Consider the following 20,574-nt stretch of genomic DNA (forward strand, 5'->3'; position numbering starts at 1 on the left):
AGGCACCGTCCTCCCCACTCTTTCAGTTGTTTCCACAATCTAATTCATTCAAAGGGCAATTCTTTTAGCTTCCTGCCTCTATGAAGTTTTTCCAAAGCATTTCATAAAAACAACTCCTTTTGCATTTATATTCCATCAATTTAAGCAAGACTTATTAAGTTGTACGCACAAGCAGCACTGGTATAAATAAGTTTGAGAACAAACAACTGACTCTTTATTGGTAAATACAGAAATCGAAAGATACACAGGTTAACTAACCTATCAGTTTGAGATCTGTGTGCTTCCTGAGACAATCAGTTAGTATGTTTAACCAAGGGAATGGTTAATCCAAGATTTCAAAATCAAGCCCAGCAAAAGAACTGAAAAGATACTTTTCCAAACTAGATACACAAAATGGCCAATAATTACATGAAAAGATGATTAATGTTAGTTATTAAGGAAATACGAATCAAACCACACTGATATCAAAAATCTGTTTTAAAAATATGATTTTAAAAGATCTGAATAGACATTTCCCTAAGGAAAACATACAATTACGGCTCAGCACCGGTAGCTCAGTGATTAGGATGCCAGCCACATGCACCAGGACTGGTGGGTTCGAACCCAGCCTGAGCCTGCTAAACAACAACAACAAAAAAAAAGCCAGGCATTATGGCAGGCGCCTGTAGTCCCAGCTACTAGGGAGACTGAGGCAAGAGAATCGCTTAAACCCAAGAGTTTGAGGTTGCTGCGAGCTGTGATGCCAAGGCACTCCACCGAGGGTAACAATAGTAAGACTCTGTCTCAAAAAAAAAGAAAAAAAGAAGAAAACATACAAATAGCAGCCAAAAGGTAAATGAAAAATACTCATCATCATTACTCATCAGAGAAATGCAAACCCAAACTACAAGATATCATCTCACCCAGTTAAAATGGCTTTTATCAAAAAAACAGGCATGAATGCTGGTGAGGAAGTGGAGAAAGGGGAATCCTCATACACTGTTGTTGGGAATGTAAATTAGTACAACCAATACGGATAACAGTATGGAGGGTTCCTTAATAAACTAAAAATAGAACCACTATATGACCCAGAAATCTCACTGCTAGGTATCTATCCAAAAGAAAGGAGTCCAGCATATGAAGAGGGCATCTGCACCCATGTTTACTGCAGCACTATTCACAATAGCCAAGATTTGCAGTCAACCTAAATGTCCATCAGCAGATGAATGGATAAAGAAACCATGGTACATATAAACAATGGAATGTTATCTAGCCATAGCCACAAAAAAAGAATGAGATCCTAACATTCGCAACAGCATGGACAGAACGAGAGAACATTATGTCAAGTGAAATAAGCCAAGCACAGAAAGACAAATCTCCCACGTTCTTGCTCATATACGTGGGGACTAATCATTAAAAACAATTGATATGGAGACAGAGAGCAGAATGATGGTTACCAGAGCTTGGGAAGGGTAGTGGGGAGGTAAGGATAAAGTGGGGATGGTTCATGGGTGCAAAAAATATAGATAATTAGATAGAATGAACAATATTTGATAGCCCAACAAAATGACTATAATCAACAATAAATTCAGCTGTGCTTTCAGTTTGGAAGAGTGGAATTGTAACACTCCTGACACAAAGAAATGATAAACGCTTGAGATGATGGGTACCCCAATTACCCTGATTTGAATAATACACATTGCATGCAGGCGGATTGCTTGAGCTTACAAGTTCGAAACCAGCCTGGGCAACAGCAAGACTCTGTCTCTAAAACTAGCCAGGTGTGTGGCAGGTACCGACAGTCCCAGGTACTCAGGGGGCTGAGGCAAGAGAATCATTTGAGCCCAAGAGTTTGAGTTTGCTGTGAGATGTGACACCATGGCACTCTGCCAAGGGCAACAAAATGAAACTCTATCTCAAAAAATATATAGATAGATAGATAGATACACATATATGTGCCCTATAAACGTACACAACTATTATGTACCCATTAAGAATTAAAAAAATTTTTTAAAAACCACATTGATACACAACTTCACACCCACTAGGATGATTATGATCAAAAAGATAGAGAACAGCAAGTATTGGAGAGCATGTAGAGATGGAACCTGCATACATTGCTGGTGGGAATGTAAAACGGGCCAGCCGTTTTGGAAAAGTTTGGCAATTACTCAAAATATTAAGTATAGAGTTGCCATGTGATACAGCAATCTCACTCCAAGGTATATAACCAAGAGAACTGAAAATATATGTCCATACAAAAACTTTTCCATGAATGTTACAGCAGCATTATTTGTACTAGCCAAAAGGTGGAAGCAGCCCAAATATCTGTCAGGGGAAGAACAGATAGAGAAAATGTGGAAGCAGCCCAAGTATCTGTCAGTGGAGGAACAGATAGACAAAATGTAGTCTCTCCATACAATGGAATATTACTCAGCTATAAAAAGTTCAGACATATGCTACAACATGGAAGAACATTAAAAACATTATGCTAAGTGAAAGAGACCAGACTCAAAAGAACATACATCATGTGATTACAGTTACATGCATCTCCAGAATAGGCAAATCCACTGAGAAAGAAAGTGGTTTAGCAGTAGCCAAGGGCTGGAGGAAGGGTAGAATGTAGAGTGACTATTAATAGGTACAGAGTTTCTTTTAGGGGTGAGGAAAATTTTCAGGAATTAGACAGTGGTGATAGTTAGACAACTCTGTCAGTATACTAAAAACCCACTTAACTACAGACCCTAAAAAAAAAAGATTACAAGGCTGTTAGTGCTCAATAATTGCTTGTTGAATTGACAGAAGGGGGGTGGGGGGTGGGAAGCAAGCCCAGATGTGTTAAACAGAAATTTCCACAATATCTACAGTAGAATCCCCACGGCCACAGCCTCCCTACATTGACCACCTCCTTAAATTGACCTAATTTCCATAAGCCAGATATGCATGTGGACTAAGGCCTAGTTCCTCCGTTGACCAGTTTGTTACAGTCTCTTGGGGGGTCTACTTACAGAAGTTCTACTATATTTAGAATAAGCTAACCCCCTCTGTTAAGCTATAAGGCTCTCGAGGGCAGGGAGAGTCTCCCATATAGTCTCCTTAACATCTAATTTATTGAATTACAACAAGCAGGTATTCAATCAAGTTTCACTACATAAATGAATTATTATCCACATTTTACAGACCTGGAAGGAAAGTGTCCTAACCAAAATTCCACACTAATGAGAAAAACAAACTTTTTATTCCTCAGATTTCTAAATTGTTACTAACTAGGCACTTCACTTAATCTGATACTTGTATCATCCATTTATACCATTCTTAATACCATATGATAATCCAGAGGACCCACTTCTAGCTTCTGTGATATTTTTAAAACCTATTTCAATTTTTCCACCTTATGTCTATCACCAAATGCCACTTACTGGTCTCTCAGTATGTTTTTCTACTTCTTTAACCATATTCCCTAAGAGACAAATGCCTCAGATTTAAGCCTCATTTGACTTAGCCAAATAGAACTGTCTTCATGGTACAACTGAAAAAGAAATGTCACATCTAAGATTACCTCCTGGTCACCAGAGTTCAAAGTTTAATTTTCTTCACATATCTCATGCTATTTCCAAACTTTTTTCTCTTTGGCTAAGAGGAGGATTTCTGTTAAGTTAGATTTTAAAAGAATAAGTATGGGGTGGGCGTGGTGGCTCACGCCTGTAACCCTACCACTCTAGTAGGCTGAGGCAAGTGAATTGCTTGAGATTAGAAGTTCCAGGCCAGCCTAAGCAAGATTGAGACCCCATCTCTACTACAAATGAAAAAAACTGAGGCAAGAAGATCCCTTGAGCTCAAGAGTTTGAGGTTGATGTGAACTATGACACCACGGCACTCTACCCAGGATAACAAAGTGAGACTCCGTCTCCATTAAAAATAATAATAATATAAATAAAATAATATAAAATCAAAGATTTAAAAAATGACAATTAAAAATGTTAAATTTAAAAATGTTAAAAAATATAAAACCAAAGAATTAAAAAATAACAATAAGTCTAAAGTCCATAATGAGTGGAGGACTGAGGCAAGAAGACAACAAAAAAGGCTTGTTTAGAACAAAAAGAGATAAACAAAGGGCCCAATGCTTAGGAAAGATGTAATATCAAGAGATGACAGGGAAAATGTAGACTCTTCACCAAAGAACATGAGCTTGAAGGTGGGAAGATTAGAACTCTGATGAAAAGGGAGCTAATCTAGCACTCTGGGAGGCCTAGGTGGGTGGATTGCCTGAGCTCAGGCGTTCAAGACCAGCCTGAACAACAGCTAGATCCTGTCTCTAAAAATAGTTGGGTATTATAGTGGGAACCTGGAGTCCCAGCTACTAGGGAGGCTGAAGCAAGTCAATCACTTGAACCCAAGAGTTTGAGGTTGCTGTGAGCTGTGATGCCACAGCTGTGTTGCCAAGGGCAACAAAGTGAGACTCTGTCTCAAAAAAAAGGGAGAGGGGATCTAACATCTAAGTTAAGTGGCATGAATATAGTGGACAGTAAGGGAATACAGAGCCAACTGGACAATCCCATTACTAGGCATCTACCCAGAAAAAAAAAATTTTTTATTTTATTTCATTTTTTTATTTTTGCTTTCGATTTCAGCTGGCTTATTCATTCTTCTTCGTTTGAAGGTTTATTTTATTTTATTTTTTTCTGTTCTTCCTTTAGCAATTCTCCTTCCCTTTGCCTCCCAAGTAGCTGGGATTACAGACGCCCGCCACAATGCCCAGCTTTTTTTGTTGTTGGTAGAGACGGGGTTTCACTCTGGCTCACTCCTGCTCACACTGGTCTCGAACCTCCGAGCTCAGGCAATCCATCCGCCTCGGCCTCCCACAGCGCTGGGACTACAGGCATGAGACACAAAGCCCGGCCAAAAAAATTATTTATCATGAGGACATTTGCACCAGATTATTTGTTGGAGCTCAATTTACAATTGCCAAGATTTGGAAACAACCCAAGTGCCCATCAACCTATGAATGGATTAATAAACTGTGGTATATGTATACCATGGAATGCTATTCAACCATAAGAAAGATGGGGACTTTACATTTTTTGTATTAACCTGGATAGAGCTAGAGAACATTCTCTTTAGTAAAGTATCACAAGCATAGAAAAGCAAGTATCTAATGTAATCAATACTAATATGAAACTAGTAGACAAACTAATACACACCCACACAAGAGAAAAACTCAATTTAATTAAAGTTAGGGAGAGGAGGGAGGAGGGTGGGATTGCTGTGCTCCTACTTAAAGGGCACAATGTAAAGGTATAGGGTACGCCCCTTGCATGCAGGACACAACTACAACAGGGACCTTACCTAACAAATCCTAATATAACCCTTACTATTAATCTGAAATTTTAAAAAAAGAATTTGCCTCTGATCCAAACAAATCACACTCCCCGATACTAAAAAACTTTTAGATCTGACTTTAAAACTACTGCTAATTATCTAAGCTATCTTGACAAGGTGCCAGATGATCAGAAATGAAAGAACACATCCTTACTTATAAAAACGAGGGTGGGGGCGAGGGTGCAGAAAAACATCTATACGTAAACCAGCTACATGATGCTCAAAAATTCCAGAATGAGTAAAGAAATTTTTGACTATAGTAAAAAGAAAAAAAGAGCTCTTTATTAAGGCAGACTGTACGTTTGCTCTTTAATAAAATCACTAAAAGGGAAAAAGGGAAGATGAGGCAGACATATATATAACTGATTCTAACAAGACAATCTGACAGACTCTCTTAATGATAGGCTGGTGAACAAAATGGGAAAATGTTGAACAGCAGAAGCTTGAAAATCTGTTAAATTCAACTAAGAGGATGCATAGTTGGTTGAACATCTGGTTGGCTAATGTATCAGCATCAACCAACTTGGTAGGCAGTCTCCAATAAAATATCACAGCTTCACCCTTCCTCACAATATAGGAATTTATATTAATTTAATAAAGCCTGCTCTTCACATTTGCAAGTGCCAAAAAGCTGAGTGACCCAACATGCAAAACCTGACAGAGTCAGTTCCAGAAAGTCCGTGGAGGCTGAAATGATCTGAGCCATGGGAAGTTGAAATGATCTGAAACCAAAAAGGAAAATCAACAGGAAGTCATGGCCACCATTTATTTATTTTTATCCCCCAGATTTTCACTACGTCGCCCTCGGTAGAGTGCCATGGCATCACACCTCACAGCAACCTCAAACTCTTGGGCCTAAGAGATTCCCTTTGCCTCAGCTTCCCAAGTAGCTGGGACTACAGGTGTTCACCACAACACCAGCTGTTTTTTAGAGATGAGATCTTACTCTTGCTCAGGCTAGTTTCGAACTCATGAGCTCAGGCAATCCACCCACTTCAGCCTCCCAAGTGCCAGGATTACAGGCAGCATTTCTATTTTAAAACTCAAAATATGACAAAATAAATTTCAGTTTGTACAGGAAATAATTGAATCATAAAAGTTACTAAAAAGCCTCTGCACAATCTGAAACTGAATTAATAGATGTGTTATGTCCAGACTGGATTACTGTGGTTCTCAAATTCAGCAATAAAAAAAAAAAAAATACTCTCCCATCTGAATCATTCCCAGGTCTTCATCCTAGAAAGAGTTATAACAAGAATCTACAAATACCATTGAGTTAAAACTCTAGCTTTAGACCCACATTTATTCAAGTATATCTTAGCACTAAAAAACATTTTATAAATGTTGATAAATTAGGCTAGGCTGAGCAGATATCAATGAATAAAAATATTCTTTGAAAGAAGGCTCATATATTATTAAATCTAAGTCTCTCTTTCAAAAGGAAACTAGGGGGCGGTGCCTGCAGCTCAGCAGGCAGGGCGCCAGCCCCATATACCTGAGGGTGGCGGGTTCAAACCCATCCCTGGCCAAAATGCAACAACAACAAAAAAAAATAGCCGGGCGGCGTTGTGGCGGGCGCTTGCAGTCCCAGCTATACTCAGGAGGCTAAGGCCAGGAAACTGCCTAAGCCCAGGCGTTGGAGCTTGCTGTGAGCTGTGTGACGCGACAGTACTCTACGGGTGATAAAGTGAAACTCTTGTCTCTACAAAAAAATAAAAAATAAAATAAATAAAAGGAAACTAGGCTTGGTGCCCGTAGCTTAGTGGTTAAGGCTTTATGGCAGGTGCCAATAGTCCCAATTACTTGAAAGGCTGAAGCAAGAGAATCACATGAGCCCAAGAGTTTGAGGATGCTGTGAGGTAGATTGCCATGGCACTCTACCAGGGGTGACAAGTGAGACTCTGTCTTAAAAAAACAAAAAAAGAAAGAAAGCATACACAAAAACATGCATTAACACAGTCCTTTGCTAAGGACAAATTAGCTTAGCAAGAACAAATAACCATAGCACATTAGCCTGTAAAATACTTTGACATGGTGTGATCACTTACAAGTTTGATAACCAATATGTCGCCAGAAGGGACTCTAATAAACAAATGTTTTTTATTCTTAAAGTGCAAATACTTATTAAACCATTATCCCATATCCCAATTAACATTAGAAAAAGAAAAGTTATTTCATGGATGGAAAAGCTTTTAAAGGACAGGCCATTGTTTAACCTCTCTCCTCTTGTAAAACATACTACATGAAAATTATTAAAAGATTTTAGGCCTTCAATCCTAAATAACAGCCCAGAGATTTTCCTCATTTAGGGTAGAATAATCATCTGTGTCAGGTCCTTTTTGCTCCTTCCTCACTCCCCCATTAACAATGCCCCTTCAAGAGCCCAAAGGTACAACCACCAGGCAGGCCAGCAGAACCTCAGTAGCCTGATGTCCATCCTTCCTCCCCTATTCCCCACTTGGTTGAGAGAAGATTAAGTGGAGGATTGATAATTGATTTAAAAAAAAAAAAGTTAGCAAGGATGTAGCTTATGATTATTAGCATCTGCTAGGCGTCTCTAGGAGGACCCACCTCCATCCAAATGAGACCTAGATCCTGCTCCTTGCCCTAGAGCCTGAATCCTTGAACTCCTCTGGGACCCCTTTAGAAAGGAACAGGGAACTTTACTGCCCAGGACCCTCCTCCCAAGTGTCATCCATTAAAGGCCCAGAAAGCTCTTTGTTTCCAACAGCTGGGGAGGAGGAGGCCTTTGGAGAGAGGGGAGAGGTCACTCCCTTGCTCCCTTTGCTGCCAATCTCCAGGCCCTCTGGCAAAACACACATCATTTCCTCAGAACCAGTTCTCTTTCCACACCGGCTTAATAACCTGGGTTACACCTTACTAAACAAGGGTGCTCCCTGAGACCTAATTACCTCTTTCTATACCCAAACCCTACACAGAATGACTCCTGAGTCAGACCTCCTCCCTCTAAATCAACACAAACGGGGTTCACTCCAGGACCCCAATCCCTCCTATTCCATGAGGAAGCCCCAGGCTTCACTCCCACACAACACACAAAAACACAGGGTCACGTCCTGGGCCCTGGGACCTTCCCCGTCCATATCCACAGACCTGGAACCACTTCAAGTCCCGAGATCCCACCTTTGAACCCAAAGAACACACACAAACACACAGAGTCACTCCACGTCGCCAACCTGCGTCCTCAGGGCAACCAGTTCCCTTTAACCACACTACCCTTCCGAGACCCCAGTTAAGGAAGAACCTAACCAGCACATGGTCACTCCTCCGGCCCTCAGCTTCGGCCCCCCCTCCCTCACCTCTCTTCCCCTCACCGTTCACACTACCGCACTCCACACACACAGAGATCCCAGCCTGGGGCCGCCCGCCCTCCCCTGAGCCTTCACAACACAAACACGCGCTCCCGCGAGCTCATCCACGACCACACCGGGAGCCCCGGCCGGCAGCTCAGCATCTCCCAACACGCCGGGCCGCCCTCGCCCAGCCACTAGACACACACGGACGCAGGCACGGCCACTCCCCATCCCCAACGCCGGTCCCCAAGCCCGCACCGCACGCTCGCGCCCTCTGCCCTCGCGCCCGGCTCCCCAGGACCCCACGCCGGGGTCTTCCCCAGCTCGGCTACGGGGACCAGGCGAAAGGCGGCGGCGGAGGGAGGAGCCCCAGGGGCCGGCTCCGGCCGCTCCTACCTGAGCAGTTGATGCTCTTGCCTTTGCCGCCGGGACAGTCCCCTGCGCCGCCGCCGCCGCCGCCGCCGCCGCCACCCGGGGGCTGGTTGGACGCGCGGCTCCCGGGCAGAGAGAAGGCAAAGAGCAGCAGCACCGACGTGTAGCAGCAGAAGGCGAGCGGGGGCGCGGCAGGCAGCCGGAGCGGCGCCTCAGCGGCCGCGGCGCCCATGACTAGCGCCCCTGGACGGCGGGAAGCGCAGGGAGCCGCAGGCCGGGGGCATCCAGCCGCGCACCGAGAGCCCCGCCGCTACAGCAGCCGCGCCGCTAAGCCTGGGAGCAGCTCCTCGGCATCCCCGCCCCACCCGCAGCGCTCGCCAGGCCCGGCCCGCCGCGTTCGGGACGGAGTCGGTGGGTCCGGGCGCGCGCGAGGGTCGCGGGCGCGCAAGGATGCGCGCAAGGGTGCGAGCCGGCGTGGGGGGATCGAGGCTGGGGAGCGAGCAGAGGCTGCGCGCGCGCGCGGCGGGCGGGGGTCGCGGGGTGGAGGCGGGCCCAGCGCCTAGTTCGCCTCCTCGCCTTCCCTTTGTGTCCGCGGCAGTCGCCACCGCGTCACAAAGACCCCGGCCCGCCCGGTGAGGGGCGCGTGACGGAGCCGCGGGCGGGAGGGGTGGCCGCGACCCCGCCCCGCGCACACCCCCGGCGCCCGCGCCGACAGCTCCGCCCCCGCCCGCGGCCGGCGCCGCCTCCAGGGGAGCTATTGTTCCTGCGTCCGGGTGGCAGCGCGGGGCAGGGGTCGTGGCCGCCCCTCCGTCCGGCCGCTGCGGGCTGCACGGCACCGAGGATGCTCCGTGAGCGTTATCGTTAACAGACATGCTTGCCGCCCTTTGTGGGCTTTTTTGAAGCATTTTTCTTCGCCAAGCACCCGAGCTGGAAGAGAAGGGCAGGTGGTCTATTATGTATCTAAGTGAAGAAACTGAGCAGCTGAGAGGTAAAGGTGACTTGTCCAAGGTCACATACCAAGCAATGGGCAGGACCAACCAGAATTGAAACCCAAGTTCTGACTCCAGCTATCCACTTCTCAGAGGCGTTAGGTGAATGACTAAATTTCTAGGATTCTCATCCTACACCTCATTCCCATATACTCTAATGCAAATGAATTTAAAATAGTTTTTGAAAGTCTGTATTGCCCTCTCCGCCTATAAACGCTGAGCTTTAGAGAGAATTTTTAGAAGGCCTGGAAAAAGCTTTCTATGTGCATTCTCCAATTCTTTTGTACAGCCCCACGAGGGAGTTTGCATTCTTGTCTCTATTCTACAGATGAATTAGACCCAGAGAGGTACAGTGATCTGACTCCTAGCCCCGTGCTCTCCTACCACATCTTGCTGGGTGACGCACAGACATAGGTAGAACATCATGGACTGAATTGTTGGAAAGTCCTCTGCCGGGCGGTGCCTGTGGCTCAAGGAGTAGGGCGCCGGTCCCTTATGCCGGAGGTGGTGGGTTTAAACCCAGCCCCGGCCAAAAAAAAAAAGGAAAGTCCTCTGCCTTTTTTACTCTATTATGCTGTCTCCTGCACCAGAAGGAATTGTAAAATCTCATTGAAAGACTAATCAATTTGGCTCATAAAATTAAGAAATGTGTGAAAAAACACCACAAAGCCACAATAGGAAAAATGTCTTCAATGTAAATATGAAGTAAGTCAAGCAGAAAAAGTTATTTCAATAGAAATATGGGAAGCTTGTGCAGACAATAAATACATGACCCACTAGTAATAAAAGGCAGATTAAGCTGAGCCAAGTGGCTCCCAGCACTTTGGGAAATTGAGGCTGGAGCACTGCTTAAAGCCAAAGGTTCATAGACCAGCCTGGGCAACATAGTAAGACCCATCTCTATTTAAAAAAAAAAAAAAAAAGTTAGTTTAAAACCACAAATATTAAATAGCCAGGAGTTGTGGTGGGCGCCTGTGGTCCCAGCTACTGGGGAGGCTGAGGCAAGAGAATCGCCTAAGCCCAGGAGCTGGAGGTTGCTGTGAGCTGTGATGGCACAGCACTCTACCAAGGGCAATAAAGTGAGACTCTGTCTCTACAAAAAATATATATATATATTATAAAAATAACCACAAGTATTTTCCCTTTGGATGATTAGAGTTAAAAGAATTCACAAACCTAGCATTATGAATTTATACATTTTGAGAGAGCAATTTTGCTATGTATTAAAAACCTTTAAAATGAGTTTACCCTTTAATATAGCAATTCCACTAAAGAAATGATTGGACAAGCTCACAAAAATTGTATATATGAGGCTATTTATCACAGCCGTTATAACCTAAATGTTCATCAATGGGGACTAGTTAAAGAGTATAGTACTTCTTTGTATGATGAAATATTATGCAGCTTTAACAATGATTAGTTGTTTACTGACAGGAAAAAGCAGATACTAATAAGTAATAAGAAAATCCTATTTTTCTAAAATATACATATATACACTTTCATAGGAAAAAAGTCAAGAAGACTATACCACAATATATTACCTCTGAAAGGTGGGCTTATGAGTGATAGGTATTTGTCCTTTATATTTTTCTGTATCATCTGAATTTTTTCAATGAAAAAAGTTTATTGTTTGTAGAGGATTAAAAATCATACTTACTACAACAGCCACCAATCTCATAATTCATCTGAGGAATTGCTGAGAACAAGAGAATTTCCCAAGCCTGGAAATCTCTTATGACTTGGAAGGCAAGCCACCAAGTAACTCAGTATTCCCAAAGGAGCAAAGTTCAGTCCTGTAGTAGTAAGGCTGATGTTAAACATTAAGCATTTTATGGCAGTTCCTTGAAGGATTAGTGGAGAATAACTGTCGTGACAATTGTTATAATTTTAAAAAGCAATTTCTTTTTAAATTTTGCTTTCATCATGCTTTTTACATAAGTGAATTCACATTTTTTAACATTTTGTTAAGATTTACGTCAAACCTGTTAGTAACATGGCAATTGTTACAATAAAATTGAACTTCTGGCTTTGTTGAACCAGGTGTGATCTCAGGTTCTTGACTCCTAAGCCACAGCTGAAGGCTCCTTTTCAGTCATCCTTCAGAGGCTTCTCTGCTAAGCTTGCCCTCTCTCACACTTCTTTCCTGACTGTGACTTTGCTCTCCCAGCCCCAGTACTCTGCCTTGAATTTACATTCATTTCACTGCTCACCATAACCCAGGCAAAAATAAAAACTAAGAGGTGACAACCCTTTTATAAAAAGCCAAAAGTCTAGCCAGGCATTGTGGCAGACACCTGTAGTCCCAACTATGTGGGAAGCTAAGGCAAGAGAATCACTTAAGCCCAAGAGTTTGAGGTTGCCGTGAGCTGTGAAGCCATGGTACTCTACCAAAGATGTCAAAGATGTCAAAAAAAAAGCAAAATGTCCTTGGGTCATAAAACACAAATTAATTTACATCTCCATCTTTCTCCAAATTAGATAAGAAAAGATCATACAGATTTCTCAAAAATTTTCAAATTGAAAAAGACTCTACTTGAGGAAAAGCATTCTCTGACTTCAGTCATACGATCCAAATCAGGGAATAAACAAGATCTTAGAGGTGATCTAATACAACACCCATGATATCGGTGACCCCAAAATACCAGATAGCAAAAGGGTGTGAGAATCACTACTTAAAAACCACCCAAGGAATTTAATAAAAATGTAGGTTTCTGAACACCACTCCAGACAGTCTGATTAATGCTCAAGTATCTCTTATTTATTTTAAAGTTCTGTAGGTAACAGAACTTTAAAATAATAAGGTACGGTGGCTTATGCCTGTAATCCTATCACTCTGGGAGGCCAAGGCCTGTGGATTGCTTGAGCTCAGGAATTCTAGACCAGAGACTCCATCTCTGCTAAAAATAGAAAACTAGCCAGGCATTGTGGTGGGTGCTTATAGTTCCAGCTACTTAGGAGCCTGAGGTAAGAGGATTACTTGAGCCCAAGAGTTTGAGGTTGCTGTGAGCTATGATTCCACAGAACTCTACTCAGGGCAACAAAGGAGACTCTGTCTCAAAATTTTAAAAAACAATAATAATAATAATAATAATAATAAGTTCTGTAGGTAACTCAGAAGCCAAGTCTGTTACTCCATAACAGACAACCATCAGATCTCAGCAGCATGCCACAATAAGCATTCCAGGAGTTGGCTGATCTAGATTAGGCATGGCTAGATAGGTCTACTAGAAGGTAGGTCCAGCTAGGCTTGGCTCCTGTGTGTAGGCCAAGCTCTGGTTCACGCTACCAGTATTCACTGGCTAAAAGGATACCAGCTACCCAGGAGGAACTCTTGTGACAGGGACGACAGTGGTGCAAGGGGGCATGCCCAACCATGCTAGCATTTTCCACACTGCTGCTTGTACACCCTACCTGCTAAAATCAGTTACATATCTGAGCCCAAAGACAAGGGATAGGAGAGTATATTCTTCTTAAGGAGGTGAAGAAATGGTGAATACAGAGTAAATATTTTTGAACAAAACTCTATCAGAGAACCTATACTTGAACACTGTTAGTTGTGCTCTATCAGAATGTTTTCAGTTCCAACTAACAGAAAACCCAATCCAAATTAATGTAAACAAAAATATATTTATTGTCTCATGTTTTAAACTAAAAATGCCAGAGGTTAATGCCCTCTCCTGTGAGTTGCTTTCTGTCCTCAATAAAGCTTTGCTCATGGAAAACATCACATTCCTTGGGGAACCCTTATGAGCATTTACTGCATTCTAGGGACTTTAATGGCCTCTGGGGGCAAGAAATAATTCTGCTTTACTGTGTGGGAAGGGAGAAGATACCTGAAAATTAGTAATTGCAACTCAGTGTGATAAATGGAGCAAGGATAGGGTAGGAGAAAATGGAAAACCCCATTTCATACTTGCAGTCCCACCAATATCCTAACTTCTCTGGGCCTCCTGTTAGAAGGTCTAGCTACATAATGAAGTCTTGATAAACAGTAATGAGACATTTGGGGGCCGACAAATTGGCCCCACAGGAGTCACAGTGCTTGACCCAGAAACAGGAAAGGGATGATTTATGATGCAGCATTGGCACAAACTGACCTCTCATCAAATTGAAGAGACTGGACCCCATTTTCTAGAAAGAGGAGTCTTTTGGAGTCTTTTTTTTTTTTTTTTTTTTTTTTGTAGAGACAGAGTCTCACTGTACCGCCCTCGGGTAGAGTGCCGTGGGGTCACACGGCTCACAGCAACCTCCAGCTCTTGGGCTTACGCGATTCTCTTGCCTCAGCCTCCCGAGCAGCTGGGACTACAGGCGCCCGCCACAACGCCCGGCTATTTTTCTGTTGCAGTTTGGCCGGGGCTGGGTCCAAACCCGCCACCCTCGGCATATGGGGCCGGGGCCCTACTCACTGAGCCACAGGCGCCGCCCAAAAGAGGAGTCTTTTTAAAAAATGAAGTTATTTACTCATTTGGCAAATTTGTACTAAAGATCTGCCAGTAATACACACACACACACACACACACATATATACACACATATATACACACACAGTGGTAAGTATAACAGGACTGGCCCCTGTACTTAGGAAATTTAACAGTGAAGTATTAATTAAACAGTTACACAAATAAAAGTAAATTGCAATGTTATTAACAAATGCTAAGAAGGAGAAGGTCAGAGAGGGTTTCCTAAAGAGTAAGGCTGTGCTAACCAGGTATAGAAGTTAACCAGGTGAAGAGGAGTGTTCCAGGCAGAGAAAGACCATGAGAAAAGGCCTTATGAGTAAGAGGATCTGAATGCTGGCTAGTGTCATAAAGACCTACAGGAGTAAGGTCAACTTGTTTAGAACTTCATTCATTGATTTAACAAATATTTGCTGAGCACCTACTATGATCTAGGCAGTGTTCTAGATACAGAGAAACAGCAGTGAGCAAAATAAGTCTCTGTTTCTCATAGAGCTTTTGGTCTGGTATGGGAGACAAATAATGTTGGTGGGAGAGAATATTCATCGGATTGAGCCATGATAATAATAACTATAACACACTGAAGACCTGCTCCATCCCAGGTAATGCCAGCTAGTTTGTATCTGTTGTCATTAATCTCCCCACCCACCTTGTTGCTAAGTATTATTTCCATTTTATAGATGAGGAAACAAAGTCCTAAGGAGTTTAAATACCCAAGGTCACTAAGCTAGAAAGTTAGAGCCAATTGGTTCATTCTGACTGCAAAGCCCTACCACAAAGCCAGCATGAAAAGATGGAACAGAATCGTCACCTGCTACAGATGCAGCAAACAAAGGCACTATTTGGATTGCAGCCACCAAAGAGTATGCACAAGTCACCCTGACCACCCTGTAAGAGTATCAGGAGATTTTCTTGAATTTCTTGTGATTACATTTCTGGGGACTCAGGTGGAAGGCACTATTTTTCTCACCCACTTCCCCTTAATGGTCCTCAATAATCAGTGGAAGCCAAGAAGGCAAGGGTTACAGACATCTCAACAAAATGCCATGGAAATCCAGAGAGATAGCCTAACTCTGCTTGGGGAAGAACAGGCTTCATCCCTATCATTCTGTCACTTAGAAAGTCTTCTCACTCAAACAGTCCCTGCGAGTGGAGAGACTGAAGAAGTATCTCTGAGTTTTTCCTACAGGTCGCTTGTCATTCAATTGTTCGGCATTGCTCCAAATACAGAATTAACATTTTTCTTGATCTTTCACAAATGGAAATTTTCAGCCAGAATCCAAATATTTCTCCAAGTGTTTTAGCTCATAAGGGAGTATACCAAAGACATAGTTTCTCAGACCAAGATAATCACACATAAATGGAAGTAGGTCATATAGAACAGTAATTACAGGTGTAGACTCTGGAACCAAACCGTCTGGGTGTGCATCTTAGCCACATGCTCGCTCTATGACCTGGGGAAAGTCAATTTAACTTCTCTAGCCTCCATTTGATACTTTGAAATGTGGAGGTAAATTTTTATCTACTTCACAGGGGAGATGTAAGAATAAAATGGGTTCATAGATGTAAAGTGCTTAGAACCATGCTTAGTATATCATAAGAACACAATAACTGGCTAGAAATAGTAGTGGCATAGAGAGCATATGATAAATGTTATTATTCGCAGTGGTTGCCATTAACTGCACTTACATACTAGACTAAGAGCTCCACATGAATTATCTAATGTAACACTACCAAAAATCTGATGGGGGAGGCACTATTATTATCTTCATTCTGTAGACAAGAAATCAGGTTTGAAGAGGTTGAGTAATTTGTCCAAGGTTACACAGCTAGTGGGCAGCAGGGCGAGGACCATGTGTTCCAAAGTCTACTCTGAAACAAAACCCAAAGGGTTAACATCAACAGTCACGAGAGCTCATCTGGGCTGGCTGCCTATGAGAGGCCTGCAGGAGGGCAGCCTGGTGTGGGGACAAAGCTGCTGGAAGAAAAAGTGGTGACAAAAAGCCCGGTGTGCCAAACAGAAGGACAAGAGCGTGGGAACTTGACAATGGCATCTACTGAGCTAAGAATCATGAAAGAGAGATAAAGCAAGGGGCTGGGTACCTGGAAGAATTAGAGTGAGTCAAATGGAACTAAATAATTACATTTTACCACTGCATGTGTTTAAGTATGTCAGCTTGCCTTTGTATGTATACATATGTATTGACCATATGTCATTTGCCTGTGTGTACATACGTAATGAGTGTATCAGCTTGCCTCTGTACATATGCGTAAGTGCCAAGCATATGTCATTTTACTCTGTGTACATATGTAAGGAACGAGTGTGTATCAGGTTGCCTCTGTGAAAGTGTGTATGCATGCATATTGGAGTGTGACAGCTGGGCCCTGTGTTTGTACACGCACATTTACATGTGTGTATCCACCCACGCCTTACTGTATATATCAAGTCATCTGTATACGAACTTCAATCAATTTTTTTAAATTCTTTCTTGGCTCCTATTTACAAATTATTCTCTAATGTCTAATAGCCTGTGGGTTCAGCACCAGGGTCAGTACAGTTACACTTAGTGTAGATTCCTAATTAAGGGAGTTGTAAAGATGTCACAGCAAGACCACATTCTGAAGCCGTTTCTCTTAGCAGAGAACAATGGTGATAAAACATAAAGCAACTTTGGTAGTGGTGACTTCAACAACCATGATAGCAAGGGTCAGGGCAGGGCATGGATCCAGGCAGGGCATGGATCCTGAGACAGTACCCCCATTCATCCAACTTTTACCCAACAGTATTTAGATGAATCATGTGCCCATGATGTGCCAGTCAATTGTGTTGGGCAAATTTTGAGGACACAAAGGTGAACAAGATAGACACAGCCCTGTCCTACAGTCCTACAGTTAAGCAAGTTGTCAAGGGTTTTGCAAAGGACTGTGAAATCATCAGACCCCTAACATACCAGGAACTGGTGGTATCAAGGAAAGCTTCCCCGAAGAAGTGCTATGTAAGTGGAGGCTGGAAGACTGACAATGGGCTAAAAGAGAGTAGAAAGGGAACACTATTTTATGAAGAAAGCTCCATATGTACAAAAGAAATAAAGAATACAGCAAATTTGAGAAAAGGCAGCTGGAAGCTTGGAGAGTGAGTGTCAGAGAATGAAGTTGGAAACCTTAGGTAGCTCAGAGAGGACAGGTCACACAGGCCTGTTAAACCGGACAAAGGATTTAGACTTGACTTTAGCATTATAAATATGGGATAACCTGCTTAGATCTGTGTTTTTAAAAGATCACTTGGTTAAATGGGTGAACTGTAAGTTACATTAATTATGGATCGATGAAGCTGTTAAAAAAAATCACTCAGGCTGCAGTGCGCACAAAGGCTTGGAAAGGCAAAACATATGCAGGAAAACTATGAGAGGGCTTTTGCAGTGGTCCAGGTGAGTGATGATGCTGGCTTGGACTAGAGAAGATGGGGGCAAATTAATGAATTACATTTAGGAAGTAATTTCAACAGAAGTTGGTAACTGATGTGGGGAGTGGGGTGAGAAAGAAAGTGTCAAGCAAGAGTTATCCCCAGATTCAGTGGCATTTACTAAACTAGCCAACTCTGGAGAAAAAGCGAGTTGGGAGAGAGAGTTTACTTCTAGGCACGCTGAGTTTTCAGGACCAGGACATTTCTGTCTAGAAACAGAATGTGAGCCTAGTAACAGTTGATTTTATAAGCCTGGTGCTCATAAGAGAGATTCATACTAGAGATTCAATGGGGGAGAGATTCAATAGAGGATAAATTAACTGAAGTTATGTGATTATTTAATGAAATACTGTGAAATAAGAAGAGAGAGCGCCTAGGCTGAAGCTAAGGAATCCAATGGAGGGCAGTGCAAAAGAACTGTCAGAAAACCAGGAAAGAACAGTGTCACAGGGACTGAGGAACAAAAGTGTTTCAAGAAGCAGGATGTGGTTGGGCACAGTGGTTCATGCCCGTGATCCCAGCACTTTGGTAGGCCAAGCTTGGTAGATGGCTTGAAGGCAGGAGTTCAAGACCAGCCTGGGCAACATAAGAGACTCCATACAAAAAATAAAAAAATTAGCCAAGCATGGTGGTACAAGCCTGTAGTCCTAGCTACTCAGAGGCTGAGGTGGAGCCTCTGGGGCTCAAGGTTATGAAGAACTGTGACCACACCACTGTGTTCCAGCCTGGAGGACAGAGCGAGACTCTGTCTTAAAAAAAAAACAAACAGAGAGACAAGGCCAAGCACACTGGCTCACATGTAATCCTAGCACTCTGGGAGGCTGAGGCCAGTGCAGTGCTTGAGCTCAAGAGTTCAAGACCAGCCTGAGCAAGAGCAAGACCCTGTCTCTACTAAAAATAGAAAAATTAGCCCATTGTGGTGGGTGCCTGTAGTTCCAACTACTCAGGCGGCTGAGGCAGGAGGATCACTTGATCCCAAGAGTTTGAGGTTGCTGTGAGCTAGGTGACACACCATGGAGTAACAGAATGAAACTCTGCCTCAAAATAAAAAACAAAGAGAGAAAAAAAATCAGGATGTGGTCAACTGGTCAAATGCCCCTGAGAGGTCACACAGATGAGTACTGAATAGTATCCAACAGATACAATCACTGGAAGTCATTAGTGGTAAAGTGAGAGGGGAAGCATCCAGAATAGAGTCTATTGAGACACAAGTAAGAGGCAGGAAATAAGGATGGAATGTTTAGACAGCTCGGCTGTGAATGGAAGAAGAGAAACAAAACAAGAGGTGACTGCATAGAGGAAGGGCTTTTAAAAATGAGACTATAAAATATTTAAATGATGATGATAAAGATCCAATAAGGGGGAAGGGGAGACTTGAATGTACAACACAGGAGAAAGGATAATCAATTATGTAAGATTCTTGAGATAACAGGAAGGAGTGGAATTCAAAGTACAGATGGAAGATGTTTCTTCTCTGCAACAAGAAGGAAGGCAGAGGGGCGGCACATGTGGCTCAGAGGGGTAGGGCGCCAGCCCCATATGCTGGAGATGGCGGTTCAAACCCAGCCCCGGCCAAAAACTGCAACAACAACAAAAAAATAATAATAATAATAAAATAAAAAAGAAGAAGGAAGGCAGAGAGAACGAGACTGATGCAGGTGGTTTGAGACAGGTGTTGAGAGACTGAGAAAATTCCTGGATGGTGGCTTCCATCATCTCTAAAGAGAAAGGGGGAAAAGATGGTTAGGGATAAGAGTTGGGAGGAGTGGCTACATTACAAAGTAGTGCAAAGCTGGCTTCAGCCCCACTGTAATTTCCGTCAGCTCCCTCTTAGCTTTCCTGTCCCAAACTTCATCATCTCTGATGTGGGCAATTAGACTTCCTCAGTCTTCACTTTTTTATAAAATGGTCTATAATATACAATCCACATAACAGACACCACTTCAAGACAAGTACCCTGGTCCCACTCCTCCAACCAGATTGCTGCCTGGGTCCCTGTTACTTAGAAATTTGGGGTCAGATTTGAAAAGAGTGTAAAAAAATTGAAGTGGTCGCTGAGGATAATGGGAGGGAAAGCATATGATTTTCCCCAGCAGAGTTTAGAAGAGATCCTCAGCACCAGAGGCAGACACCAGAGAGGCAAGCTGAAGCCAGATGCGTTGGAGAAGGTAGCACCCTTTTCTTCCAGGGAGCTCCTTGACAGAGGTAGGAGGTCTGGTGGGGACTAATCCTTGTACCCCTGCTTCCAGCAAAGGAGTTCTAAGGGACATAACCTCTAAAGAAACACAAGCAAAGCAGCGCCTTTGCTTTCTGACTAGCCAGCATGACTTGAGGTGACCTAAATTTAGATTTTCTGAAACTTGGTGTAATTTCTTTCCATATGAATGCTGGCAAACGGTCAAGACTGATTTACTTACCATTGCACAATCCTCAATGAAACCACAGTCTTGTTAACTATGAGTGAATTGAAGTAATTTTGTAGTGGACAGACATCTGGCAGCTAGTGATCAAACTTAGCACCACCAGTAGTGGGACAATTTGCCGCAGAGTGCCTCTTAAAATGATGCAATGAGGGGCACATGACATTTATCCACATTATAGATACTCTCGCCAAAAAAGTT

At 43.1% G+C, this 20,574-nt stretch overlaps 1 protein-coding gene across 1 annotated transcript in view; it reads right to left on the bottom strand.

The window, feature by feature from the left end:
• Nucleotides 1-20,574, bottom strand: part of LOC128569331 (myb/SANT-like DNA-binding domain-containing protein 3) — a 154,020-nt gene that overhangs the window by 100,151 nt on the left and 33,295 nt on the right. The window contains exon 1 of the mRNA XM_053567510.1: nucleotides 9,069-9,713. Within this exon, the coding sequence (XP_053423485.1) occupies nucleotides 9,069-9,276 (208 nt within the window). The 5' untranslated portion in view covers nucleotides 9,277-9,713. Of the gene's footprint in view, nucleotides 1-9,068 lie in introns of the transcript that reaches the window.

This window comes from Nycticebus coucang, chromosome 2, assembly GCF_027406575.1.
Source record: "Nycticebus coucang isolate mNycCou1 chromosome 2, mNycCou1.pri, whole genome shotgun sequence".
Classification (NCBI taxonomy): Eukaryota; Metazoa; Chordata; class Mammalia; order Primates; family Lorisidae; genus Nycticebus; species Nycticebus coucang.